The sequence below is a fragment of the Castor canadensis genome, chromosome 13 (assembly GCF_047511655.1).
Source record: "Castor canadensis chromosome 13, mCasCan1.hap1v2, whole genome shotgun sequence".
Taxonomy (NCBI): domain Eukaryota; kingdom Metazoa; phylum Chordata; class Mammalia; order Rodentia; family Castoridae; genus Castor; species Castor canadensis.
The window spans coordinates 72,400,384-72,414,781 of NC_133398.1; the positions used below are offsets into that span (position 1 = coordinate 72,400,384).

A 14,398-nucleotide genomic window follows, 5' to 3' on the forward strand; every position below is an offset into this window, starting at 1 on the left:
CTATGACATTTTTAGGGGTCTGTAACAATGTTTTAATTTTAGTTATTTTTAAATCAGAAGGAAAAATGAATATGGTAACAACAAATACAGCCTAGATTACTTCACCTTACCACTGCAGCCATAGACTAGAATTTTCAGTATTGTTACAGAGAAGTAAAAGGGCCTGGAGCCCACAGAGTGATAATGTGGTCCTGAGTGAGAAGCATCTTCAGCACAGGATAGGAACCTGAGAAAGAGGGAGAAGCCAGGAGGATGGGGAGTAACTGAAGAACCCCTGAAAGCAGAAATGCCCTACTCTAGACCACCCTGGAGGTTTGTTCACTGGCTGAGAATAGCCCAAAATGGCTGGCTTTATTAAAAACTCTGTCATGGATTCAAAGATGGGGCAGTTGAGAGTAACAGGCAGTTATGGTCCCTGCAGCAAGTTCTCCTGAGAACTCTGCGGCTCACCTCTATCGCCCCCACAATGAAGTAGAAAGGAAACCAAGCATTATAGCTCTCTCGCCTCCACTCAGTTCCCCCGCCCCTGCCTGGAGAACTTGCAAGGGGATTCTGTTTCATCGTTAAGACATATTACAAAAGGCAATAAAGACGCCATCTGTGCTTTTGATGCGCATATGAGTTCTTAGTGAACAGAGTCATGTTACAGAGGCCAACTCATCACATACATTCTCCATTACTAGAATATTCTAGTCAAGGGTGGCTGGTCCTGAGGACTACTTTAGAGGGCACTTAACTTTGGGATAAGGAGGAGTGGCTTTCTTTCCATATCAGACGTTCTTTGGTTTCTACCCAATCTGATATTCTGGCTCTGCCTTTAGGATTTCTCCCCAGGGGCTGGCAGAGTAGCAGAAGTTGTAGAGTACCTGCCTAGTGAAGATGAGACCCTCAGTTCAAACCATAGCACCACCAAAAAAAAAAAAAAGATTCCTCCCCAGAGGTGACCAGATAGACCACATGAACCATACACAGCCTGCAGATATGTTTATTTGATACACTCCAGGTTTAAAAAATTATGGTAGAGGGTGTTTGGTATAGGTTGAATTGTGTTACCCCAAATTGGTATATTGAAGTCCAAATCCTCAGCACTTCAGAATGTGATATTATTTGGAAATAGGGTCATTATAATATGCAATTAATTAAGATGAGGTTATGAGGTTAGGAGTGGGCTCCTAAATCAATGTAACTTGTATCCTTAGGAAGAGGGGAACTTTGGTCACAGAGGGAGCTCCATGTATAGGGAGAACAGGCATAAAGGTTGACGTGAACACTGCTTAACCCAGCTACTCTATAAATACAGAGGACTGAGAAATGCAGGAAGCCATGGAAGGATCTGCCTGCATATCATTTGCATGGATTCTGGGTAGAGTTAAGCATGGCAAATTCAAATTTTGCTTTTGGGAACTTTCTGGAATTAATTTTTTTTTCAAATATGTTCAACCAATGGTTAAGATTCAGACAGTGTATATTTTGTCCTCTCACATGGCTGAGACAAAGTGATTGAAGAAAGGGAGAGTGAGCAGCAGCACCAAGAGCTAAAGCCTGGAGGGGTGTGAATGGCTGCTGAGGTTCAATAATCAACCTGACTGTTCCATGCTGTTGAAACACAAGCCCTGCCTATCTCCTTATTCACTAAATTCTGCCCAACACACACACACCACACACACACGATAAAGGCTGAGAGCTACAAGCCAAGGACTGCTGAGATTGTCAGCATCAGGCCTGGGACAGATTCTTCCCTCACAGCTCTCTGAAGGAACCAACCCTGCTGGCACCTCCATCTCAGCCGTGCAGGTCCCAGAACAGTGAGACAAGTTCCTAGTGTTTAAGCCACCCAGTATATAATATTTTGTTCTGTCAGCTTTAGCAAACTAATACAGGGACCATCATACTAGTACAGACAGTATGTTGCTGTGTTGCCCAGGCTGGCCTTGAACTCGCAATTGATTCTCCTGTCTCAACCTCTTGGAATGCTGGAATTACAGGCATGTCTCTCCATGCCTGGCAAGGGGAAGCACCATTTAAAAATTGATAGATTTGCCATTAAACCTGGATTTAAGGCTTCTGTGGAGAAGCCAGCAGCACTGGGCTAGATGTCAAGCATCAAGTGGGAGTGGAACCTTCCCACTCAGGGAGGCTACAAAACACAGGCTGGTGCAAGAGGTGGGCTGCTTAGCAGCCTGTGAGAATACAGGCCCGGTGTGATCAGATTTTCTGGGACTTTTTTCCAGAGACGCTTGATTTTTGTTTCCTACTGCTGGGGAAATATGATTTCAAATGCCGGCATCTATTCACCAGCCTCTATTTTTCTCTTCCACATGCACTTATTCTTGGTATCTCCCCTGAGCATCTGAGTGTGTGATCTCTGTTTATTCACAGTTGCAAGGCTTGGCAAGGCAATAAGAGAAATTACATTTAAACAAGAGAGATTATTTAAGAGGTTGAACAATTTACCACGCAGAGGAAGTGAGCTTTGATCAGTCCATCTTTCCTCTCCCTTGTTGGGGTGACAACCTTTCTGAGACTGCATTCGTGCTTTGAATAACCATGTGTTGAGAGCCTCCTCACATAGGGCAGTGTACTAGACGCAAAGTGTCTAGTGTCCAGTGTATGAATTTCAGATACTGTAGTCTTCTTAATATTCTTTTCTGAGGCAAAAGAAATTCTTACTAACCCAGAATTTTGTAATAAAAACAAAGATATTCAGTCTTAATTGTTGTGCATTTGTAAGTAGAAAAAACATCTGATCCACAGTACATTGCATAGCATTTCTCTATCATAGCTGAAAGTAATTTATGCAAAATTGCTGATAATAATAGCTATGCCTTATGCAAAAGGCATAGCTATAGGGAAAGTATAACTCTAGATTCGTGAATGGTATTACTTTATTTCATTATAATTATGTTAGGCAATTACAATGTGTTAGTCACACACTAAGCACTTTAGATACATAACCTCATTTCATACTCATATCAACCCTATGAGGGAAGTGCGGTTCACAGCCTCTATTGGAGGGTTTCACATCCATGGATTCAACTAATAGTGAACCAAAAATATGCAGAAAAATACTACATCTGTCCTAAATATGTACATACTTTTTTCTTGCTCTTAATCCCTAAAAAAATACAGAATGATAACTATTTACATGGCATTTATAATGTATTTGGTATGAGAAATAATCTGGAGGTGATTTAAAGTTTATGGGAGAGCCAAGTGTGATAGTGCATGGCTATAATCCCAGCACATAGAAGACTGAAGCAGGAAGATCATGAAATCAAGGCCAGCCTGGGCAGCACAGTGAGTTCAAGATCAGCCTGTGCTACATAGTGAGATGCTGCTTCAAAAATAAAGTATATGAGAGGATGTGCACAGGCCATATGCAAATACGACTGCATTTGTATAATGGACTTAGGCATCCACAGATTTTAAATCCTGGGAGTGTAGTAGGTGTCCTGGAACCAATCCTATATGGTTACCAAAGGATGGTTGTGTTTGATTCTCATTGTAAAGACCAGGAAATTGAGGCCCAAACAAATTCAGGAATTTGCTCAAGGCCTCAGGGCCAGTAAGAGGGAGGAAAGATTCAAACTCAGTACTCTTCAGTGCCTCATGGTTCCTCTGTTTCTGGCCTCTCATGGAAGTCAGCCGCTGGGTCTGCCAGATGGTATCACTATGATCCGCCAGCATGACTTCACTAGCTCGGACTCCCAAATCCTAGCCCTGTCTGCAGCGTTGATTCGCCTACTTGTTCCATTGACAGTGAGCAAATTGCCATTTAGTTTGAATGAGCAGTCTTAGCTTCACTCAAAAGCACACAGTGACATATTATATGAATTGTAAAGACATCAGGAGGGTCTTCCTGTGCCCTCTTAATACTAATAGATGGCAAGCTTAGTACGCTCTTAAATGCCTTAATTCTAAGAAAACTTGGGAAGGAGCGGTTCTTGGGCAGTGTTGCTTCTCTTCATTCTGTGACAATTCAAGCACTTTGCAGATGATCTCCCTCTCTGTATGTATAACTTACTTCAATCAAAAGTAAGGGCAATACAAAGAATCCTTCTCATCTAGCACTTACAGTGTACAACAAACCCCATGTGCTGGTCTCCAGCTGCACCATTTATCCCTCATGGCCAGACTCTTCCAACTGCAATCCACCCACCTCCTCCACACCACTCCCACTGGATGATGTTCAGCTTAGTCCCAGAGTCACAGTTTCATCTGCAACCCCTCCTATCTTACCCTGTGCTCTGTCTGTGTCATTTCCAGGCCACTACATGTATGTGGACTCGGTTTATGTGAAGCACTTTCAGGAGGTGGCACAACTCATCTCCCCTATGACCACAGCCCCCATGTCCGGCTGCCTGTCCTTCTATTACCAGCTCCAACAGGGGAACGACAACGTCTTCTCGCTTTATACTCGGGATGTGGCTGGCATGTATGAGGAGATCTGGAAAGTGGACAATCCAGGGATTGCTGCCTGGAACCTCGCAGAGGTCGAGTTCAGCGCCCCTTACCCCATGGAGGTAGGTGTGCGGGGAGCCAGGTGCATTTGGCTTGGTGGCACTGTAGGAATCTCTCTCTCTCTCTCTCTCTCTCACACACACACACACACACACACACACACACACACACACACGGAAGTCAACCCACTCTCCAGCCTGTACATTCAGTCTTTCTTTCCTGATACACTTCAATCTTTTTTTTTAAGGTGAGCATATACTGGATTTATTTTTTAAGTTTTATTCTTTTTTTTTTTTTTTTGTGGGCTGGCTTCAAACCATGATCCTTCTGATCTCTGTGTCCTGAGTAGCTGGGATTATAGACGTGAGCCACTGGTGCCTGGACTTAAGTTTTATTCTTAATTGACAGAAATAATTATACACATGTATGGAATACAGTGTGATGTTTTGAAAAATGTATACAACGTGTAATAATCAAATCAAGGAAACTAGCATATTCATCATCTCAAACATTTATCATTTGTGGGCATGACAACACTCAAAATCCTTTCTAGGTATTTTGCAATATATTATTATTATTAACTAGTCAGCCTACTGTGCATTAGAAACCAAAATTTATTTCTTTTACTTAACTGGAACTTTGTATCCATTAGTTAACATCACCTTTTTTCTTCCATTCTTTCTGTACCTGTATTTTAATTTTTCTCTTCCTCTTCTCAGCCCCCTCCACTTCTCTCCCTTCCTCTGTATTCCCTCCTGTCTTCCTCCTTTTTTCATCATGATTTGCTACCAAGAGTATTCTTTATATGGCAAATGATGGAAGAAGCCAGTCAGCCAACTAGATTTCCTGGGTACACACTCCCTCGGAGCCTTGTACTATGATCCCCAGGATTTCAAATCAAGAGACCCAGATCCTGAGTGCACCCGTTTCCACACTTCCACCCTAAGACCAGTTTCAAAGGTTTCCCTTAATTAAGCAAACTAGAAAAAAGTGAGTTATTTCTTTTTTTGCAACAGAAATAATGACACAAAATCAGAAATAAACTGATTGTTAGAGACCTAATTTGAAAGTCTTAGTGCCTTTATTTTAAAACCCCTTTTCACGAGTGCACACAAGGGAGATATGAGGATAGATAAGACACCTAAAAAATTAGCTAGCATTTGTTGTCCTCAACACAGAGAAACTAAAGCAGATAACTTAAAAGCAACTGAGGCCAATAGGAGAAGGGGACCAGGAACTAGAGAAAAGGTGAGATCAAAAAGAATTAACCTAGAAGGTAACACACATGCACAGGAAAGTAATGCGAGTCAACTCCCTGTATAGCTATCCTTATCTCAACTAGCAAAAACCCTTGTTCCTTCCTATTATTGCTTATACTCTCTCTTCAACAAAATTAGAAATAAGGGCAAAATAGTTTCTGCCGGGTATCGAGGGGGTGGGGGGCAGAGGGAGGGGGCAGAATGGGTGGTAAGGGAGGGGGTGGGGGCAGGGGGGAGAAATGACCCAAGCATTGTATGCACATATGAATAATAAAAAAATAAAAATAAAAATAGAAAACCCTTTTCATAGTTCTATAAGAAACAAATGTCCAATGCAGAAGAATTAGAAGATTCAAAGGAGCAAAGTAAGTTCGAACACTCCAGGCTAACCCCACAGTGATGAGGAATGCTAACATTTTGGTGTGTATCCTGGTAGGCTTTTTCTAAGCACATGTTAATACACATCTACAGCAATGTGTTTCAGAACTTTCAGTGCTTACTTTCCAACAAAATGGATAGATTTTCCCCCATCTTTACAGATGGGAAAGGAGAAAAAAGTCCAAGAAGTTTCACATCTTTTTTCTAGGTCAGGCAGCTGGTGAATGCCAGAGAGCTTAGGAAAATTCCTAGCCTAAAATCTAACCTACAGCTGAAGGAGGCCAGGGGCTCCTCTCTGTCTGAGGATATGATAGGACCTTGAGGCTCCAAGGGCATTGTGGTTGGTATACATGTAAGATGACTGTAAGGATTTGGGGCTGTCAGTAGAGTCACAAGTTCCTAATACCCCACTTTTCACTTTGTGCATTACCTTCCCACCTCCCTTTAAAGTACAGAAGTGGATTATTCCTCTGGCTGCTTTTCAGTGGTGCCATCTGTTAGCCTGCTGTAAAACTAGAGTGCTGAGGCTAGGTCCTGATTTCTGAGATGTTCCATCTACTGATGGCATGCCCAACGCTCCCTGATCTCCTTCCTATTCCTCTCTTCTCCCCTACCCCAAGCCATCCCAGAGAGCACACAGTGCATTTTGCAGAGAGTGTGCTAGTTCCTGTCCCAAAACCTGGCCAGGCCTGTAGTTGCTCTTGCAGCCCAGTGGAAATTGCTCTGTGAGTTTGAGGAAAAGAGATGCATGTGTTGCTTCAGAACACTTTCCTCCTATTAAAGTCAAATGAGTCAAACACATTCACATACATGCACAAACACACAAATACACACACTGCATTTTATCAGCTCCTCCCATCCAACCATAAACTCCTCAGGCAATGTTTGTACAAGTGAAACACCATTCGATTTTTTAAATCAATATTTGAAAATTTATGATGCTGGACAGCAGTAAACCTCAACACACTTCTTTAGGTCCATGTGTGTGTGATTTTGCTCCACTAACCTGAGCCTACTGATGGGTATTATTTGCTCTTGCTAATTGCCAAGAAAAGAAACTCGTCCTGCAGAAACCAGTGAATTTAATGTCACCATATTCTCAACTGAATTTTAAACTCTGGAGACTGACTTTCTGAATAAGAGAACACATTGGCGTATGGGCTGTGAGCAGCATATCTTCGTCACAAATATCATGCTTGTTCTACCTGCTTAATGTGAACTAAATTCTGTTATACCATTCTTTATAAGCCAGAGCCTCAATGTCATGGATCTGTGTCAAGTTTGTAAAGTTAATTCACCCTTCTCCTATGTCCACATCTGTTCCTTCATTCATAGCCCTTGCTCTTTGCCAGAGGCAAACTTCCAGGAATCCCTCTAGATTTTGGAAAGGCTGGGTACCAGGATAGAGGTCAAATCTAACACATGGTCCATTGTCTAGCTGCTGTAGTGTTTTTTGTTTGTTGTTTGTTTTTCTTTGTATGAGTGTGTTTTGCTTGTTTGTTTTAATTTTTCAATTAGTTACCAGCATTAACTAATTCAAAGATATCAAATAGAACCTAGAGGTCCAGATCCTTCTGATAGTGTCCTAATGCACAGATGCTCAACCTTGTTGTTACAGGGCTGCCATAACAAAGTGCACAAAATGGGTGGCTTAGGAACAGAGCCTTAATATCTCACATTTCTGGAGGCCAAAAGTCCATGATCAAGGTGTCAGAAGAATTCACTACTTCTGAAGGTTGTGGGAGGATTTGTTCCCTGCCTTTGTGGTTTTCTGAAAATCTTTGGCATTCATAGACTTGTGGGTCTCTGATATCATCTTCAAATATCATCCTCTGTGTGTGTGTGTGTGTGTCCTTTTTATGAGGACATCAGTCTTTGGAATAGAGGCCAACTTTCTCCAGTATGGCCTCATCATTTTGTTTGTTTGATTTTTTAGGGGGAAGGTAGTGTTTATTTGTTGAGACAGGATCTCAGTAAGTATCCCAGGCTGGCCTTGAACTCCTGACCCTCCTGTCTCAGCCTCCCTAGTGGTGGGAATACAGGCATGTATCACCATGACCAGTTATGACCTCCTATTAATTAAATACATTTTCAATGACCTTATTCTCAAATAAGGTAACATACTGAGGTACTGGAGGTCAGGACTTCAACATATGAATTTTAGGGGGACACGATTCATCTCTAGCAGACCTGACTTCCTGCCATCAACAACTGATGCAGCCAAATAGCATCTGCCCCTTTAGATAGGCTTGCCTTCTCTGTTCCTCAAGTCTACACCATAGCAAGCCCTGTTCATGACGGCCTGGCCCAGGCAGGCTTTTAAGTTTCAAGCCCTGCTTCACACCATGTCTTCTCATGCTATCAACTGCAACACAGGTGAGGGCTGAGCTGACCAACCCAATTCCCACTTGTCATAGGCAGAAAATCTATTGAGCTCAGAGTTAGCAAGTGACAGGTAAAATATCAAGGCTAAAAGTGGTTGGAGTCATTAACCCATGTTCTTTCCATCCATTAGAACATGTCTGGACAGGCCAAGATCTGGGAACTTATCTCTGACTGTTGCATCTTCCCCCAGCCTCTCACACAGAGTGCCACCTAATACAAAGGGAAAGGGACTCAGACAGCATAGTAACCTGTGGAGAGCAGGGGGAGTACCTGACCAGCTTGCCTCACTTAGCTTGTTTTTCCATTAATGGAAGTTCATAATGCTAATGAGTTCAATCAGATATGATCTGGGCACTTCAGCTGACACTCAAAGAAGAGGGAACTGTCCACCAGTAAATATAAACACAAGGGGTCTGTCTTAGTCTATATGAGCTGCTATAACAAAATACCATACACTGGGTGGCTTAGAAATTTATTTATTCACAGTCTTGGAAGTCCAAGATCAAAGTGCTGGCAGAGCCAGTATCTGCTATACAGGCCCATTTCCTGGTTCACAGTTGGCACCTTTTCCCTGTGTCCCCACAGGGTGGAAAGGGCAAACAAGCTCAGTAGGACTCTTATAAGGGGACTAATCCCCTGCCCAGAGCTCTTCCCTCATGACCTAATCACCTACCAAAAGGTCCCATATCCTAATGCCATCACATTGGAGATCAGATTTCAACATATAAATTTTCAGGGGACAAAAACGTTCAGACTATAGCAATTTCATCGACCTTAAAATAGACTGTGGGTAGAGAAGCATTTTAGAACATGATTACATAAGTCCTGTAACTTGGCCTCACCTAGTTTGATTGACATAGCATTTTAAATCATGATTAAAAGCAAGAGAATATGTAAACATGTATTTTCCTCCCCAGGTTATTTTTGAAGTTGCTTTCAATAGTCCCAAAGGAGGTTATGTTGCCCTGGATGACATTTCTTTCTCTCCTGTCCACTGCCAAAATCAGACAGGTAAGCACTCTTCTTCTTCCTCCCATTTGGAATTTTCCTTTCTCAATAGATGCCTGTTGTCAGCACTTGCTTTAAGTTGTCTTTGATTTCCTCACTTTTCCATCCTGTCTTCAAAAAATTAATTACCTGGATAGCTACTCAGGAGGTGGAGATTAAGAGGATTACGGTTTAAGGTCAGCCTGGACAAAAGAGCAAGACGCCAACCCAATCAACAAGGTGGTTCCAAATACTTAGGAGGCATAGGTAGGAGGATCTCTGTCCCTGGGCAAAAACACAAGACCCTGTCTGAAAAATGAGTGGTACGGTGCCTGCCTAGCAAGCATGAGGACTTGAATTCAATTTTTTTAAATTAATTATCTGAATAGTCATTTTTCTGGACAATTTATTCTCTTTTTCCCTCCCATAGTGAATCTAATTTTTCTGAAACTATAGGCAAATTGTCATATCTTAAGGCATTTGTATCTTCCCTGCATATTAGGAAAGGAAAATTAAATATTAATTTACTCCAACCCACCTTTGTCTTTAAAGAATAATCTTCAGTCCACAAATGGGTGGCTTGGGTAGGTTAAAAAAAAACTCAGCCTACTGAATAAAATTATAAAAACTCTTTCCACCTTCAAGTATCTGAGGTTTACAAATGCCCTATAGACTCTACACAGGTGGCTCATGCCTGTATTCCTACTCAGGAGGCAGAGATCAAGGGATCATGGGTTTGAAGCCAGCCTGGGCAAACAGTTGGAGAGACCCTATCTCAAAAAATACCTAACACAAAAAAGGGCTGGAGGAGTGGTTCAAGTGGTAGAGCACCTGCCCAGCAAGCATGAAGCCCAGTTCAAACCCCAGTTCCAAAAAAAAAATGCCCTTATATTTATAGATGTTTGTATTTTTTAGACATTTCTAGGATGGTTTTTAATTATTATATGCTTTTAATTTAATTACTTTTCCTTTTAAAGTGAACCCTTAAATAATTTGTCATAGTCAATTTTGTAATTCAATAACTTTGGTGGCTGGAAAGGGGAAATTTTTTACTTTCTGGGAAAAAAGATAAGCAAATTGAGTCAAAGTGATTTAGAAAACAAATGTTTTAGGATAAGGTTAACAATATTTTAGTGATAACCCAGATAAAAGCAACTGACCTTACCATTTAGTGAATTTATTTCCTTGAGACACTCAGGGTCACATGTTGTCATCCCATCTTATTAATAAGCCCTCACTCTGGATTTGGAGAATGAGAAATAAATCTTTGAACTTGACCTTTGAAGCCTGAATTTCACTGAAGATAGAATTGGTCTCTAATTTGATATGGTTTCAAATATATTCAAGCAGGGCACTAAGAAAGGTAGTATTTTCTCTTTGAGCTAAACTGTTAGACCCAAATTGGAGAGAAATTTCATTTGCTAAAACTTAATGTTATTTTTTACTCATTCTAACTTTTAAAGATATTGAAACAGAGCAGACTAGACATATATGGATATATATACATATGTATATATATATATGTATATATATTTAAATGATTTAATCCAAACAGTAATCTAGGATTGAAATAGTCTTTAAATTTGACAGAACACAGAAAGCAAAATTGTTTTAATTCTCTAAAATTTGATTGTTCTCTAATCCTACCAGTTAATCTTTCAATCACATTAATAGTAATTTCACAACCTCTTTATCATTATTTTTAGAAAGTTCCTCTTCTCTGTTACTAGACGTTTACCTTGAGCTTTTTGATTTCTAAGTTATAGATGTGAGAGGAGAAATGTTTGTTAAATATCTGCACTGAGTAGATGATGAGGTGAAGAAGTAGCTGGGAGCTAACAGAATCAATCTCTATAGATGCTCTCAGTAAAAAAGAACCTGTGTGAACTTATTCCTACATTGGTGGTCTGACTGGTAAAAGGCAAAGAAAGGTTCTATCAAAATGAGGCCCATTTAACAAGAGCTATGTCCTCTTAGTTTATAAAATATAGCCTACATAAATCCTCTTACCCTATAGGTACCTCCTACCATATGCATTTTTATACAGTTAGGTTCATTTCGGCTCCATATTGATCTTTAGAATCTCCCACCATACTCACTTGGCTTTAAAATGGTTTGATTGCATCATTATAGTGTTGTGCTCAAGAACCAGTTTGGATTCACATTCCTATTCTGCCACTTGTAAACTGAGTAACATTGGTCATATTTAACCTCTAGTCTCTAGAAATGGAGTCTCAAAGAGGTTAAATAGCACCATGGCTATGGAGCAAGAAATCTATTTTATAGAGCTATTGGGAAGATTAAGGAGTTAATGTTTTCGAAGACTGTAGCATAGAGTATGAGACACAAAAGATGCTTAGTGATGAGATAATATTATTTATGTAATTTTAAAAATATGCCATCTCTTCCCTGGAGAACAGAGGTCAGATTGAACCTGATGAGAACCAGCAAAAGACACTACCTTCATGACTGTTCCATCTAAAGCCTGCTTTATCCTTCTTTGAGCAGCAGAGAGATGAATTTTGAATTACTAGAAACTGAGCTGCTAGCTTTCAGAGTTCATCTTGCATTTCACAGAGTTTATGCCCTTGTGTTTCACAACAGGTGCCAACATTTCTTTCTTTATCTTGTTTAGTTACAGACTTCTTGTCTCTGTTTTCTCCAGCTGTATCTAGAATTTTCTTCCCTCATCTCTGTAGCTGACTGGGACATGAATTATTTCAACATATGAAGCATCTTATTGCCACTATCTAGTTGGGTTTAGAGTTAATCCAGCTTCCTAGAACTGAGATTATCACATAGTCATGTCTGTTAAGCACCAATGTCATGTAGCTCCCCAAGTAATCCCTCTGGATGCTTCCAGAAGACTCTGCCCACCCCTCTTTGAGTTATAACCCTTCCCTTCCCATGCCTTTTTCATCCGCAAGTTTCTTTTGGCCTAGAGTCTGCACTCTAGGAAGAAGCTCCCCTTTTGATCTGTAAATCCTCCTGTGTCCAACAGGCAATGCTATCTACATCTAGAAATCTTGCCTCAATGCTCAGCCCCCAAAATGCTCTGCCATATACAGGCCCAACTTCTCTGGACTTGAGTCCACCCTACCTCAGGCCAGGGACAGGAAGGGTCCCGACCACTCATGGATGCTCCTCTCAAAGGATCACTACCTGAATCCCAACGTTGGCCACTCACCAAGGACACACTGTCCAGACCTCTTGTCTTGCAAATTTGGTTCCAGTTGCCACCTAGGTTACAGGTGGAGATGCTCCAGTTTTCCTTACCTCTAGGTCTTCACTGCCTAATCGAGGCCCAGCCTCTTGTCATCATCATCCTCCAATATGGTGCCAGGTCCCACTCCCTTTCTATCAGGGAGCACTGAGTTGTCTTGCCTGTCTTCAGGCTGACTCATGGGCTACGAAGTTTAGCAGCTTTCCGAGACCATGGAACCCAGTGGTGATCTACTTTAGCATTACAAGGGCTGCTGAGCCTTTTAGACCTACAGGGCAGATGCTGTGTTTGTCTCCATGAACCCAATGGAGCAGAGGAGAGGAGGAGAAATGCTCCCAACTGTTCTTCTCAAATTGCCGCACACTCCAGCTAATTAGATCGTCTTCAAAGCTTCTCATTTCCATGAAGTTCAAGTGTCAGAAAGGAAGTAATTAACTAAAACTTGCATGATGACGCTTTTTGTAGCTTGCTTCAAAAGGCTTGACTTCTTTTTTTCCTGATCATCAGCTGATGCTCAGGGGCTTGCATCTGTGTCTGATTCCTCACTAGCCTTTGAATATGTCATTAACACCACTCAGTAGCTCAATTTGTGATCATCACTTGACCCATACTTCTGAAACAAGCTGGAAGCACAGGCTCTGCCTCCATTCCAGATCTTGAGCAGATCATTGAGGGTCACAGACAGGCCTTCTGACCCTAGCTTCCCCATTCAGACACTGTCTCCTGGTAGAAACAGCATTCTGAGTGAAAAAGATTTAGTCTATAAGTTATGCTTTTGAGATTTTCTTTTTGTTAGGCAAATCCGCTTTTGAGACTAGATGTTTAGCTAAAGGAGTATAACCACATCACCAGAAAAGTCTTTTCTGTTTGACTCAGTACATTACCATAGAGAGAAGTGATACTCGATTACTTTCAAGTTCGTTTTGTTTTTGCTTTTTGATAGACTATTTTTCAGTGCGGTTTTAGGTTCACAGCAAAACTGAGCAGAAGGTACAGAGATTTCTCATACATCCTTTTCCTCTATACACAGTACTATCACCCAGGCTCCCATAGTTTACACTGAGATTCACTCTTGGTGTTGCACGTTCCCTGGTTTTGTACAAATACGTAATAAACTGTATCCACCATGATGGTGTTACACAGATCCCCTCTTGCTCCTGATATCTGCTGATCTTTTTACTAACTCCAGTTTTACCTTTGACAGAATGCCATAGGTAATCATACAGTAGGTAGCCCTCCTTCACTTAGTAATGTATATTTAAGTTTCTTCCATGTCTTTTTATGGCCCAATAGCTCATTTCCTTTTAGCACTGAATTCTGTTGTACAGATGCACCACAGGACATGTATCCACTCACCTCCTGAAGAACATCATGCTTGCATCCACATTTTGGTGGTTCTAAATTAAATTTCTATAAGCTCTCAAGTTTCAGGACTACCTCCCACACCCTCCTACACCTAAAAAGCGGGTTAAAATTTCCTTGCAGCCACCCAAGGTACTGCATTGAGATTTATTCCTGATGAGTAATTTCAGTGACCTGTTGTTCTCCCTGTGCATGGCGTTTGGGAGTACCACACCATTTCCTGAGCAACACAGCCACCTGTTGATTTTAGGTTTCCATCTGTTTCTCATTACCAGGTATCAGAGGGTAGTAAGATTGGATACCACCATGGGCTTTCCCAAAGTCGGTTTCCTTGATTCTATGA

The 14,398-nt window shown here is 41.2% G+C and overlaps 1 protein-coding gene across 2 annotated transcripts in view; it reads left to right on the forward strand.

The window, feature by feature from the left end:
• Mamdc2 (MAM domain containing 2) overlaps nucleotides 1-14,398 on the forward strand; it is a 149,064-nt gene that overhangs the window by 86,877 nt on the left and 47,789 nt on the right. For both annotated transcript variants that reach the window (XM_074052015.1, XM_074052014.1), the window contains exons 6-7: nucleotides 4,267-4,523; nucleotides 9,401-9,494. In XM_074052015.1, the coding sequence (XP_073908116.1) occupies nucleotides 4,267-4,523; nucleotides 9,401-9,494 (351 nt within the window). The remainder of the gene's footprint in view (nucleotides 1-4,266; nucleotides 4,524-9,400; nucleotides 9,495-14,398) is intronic.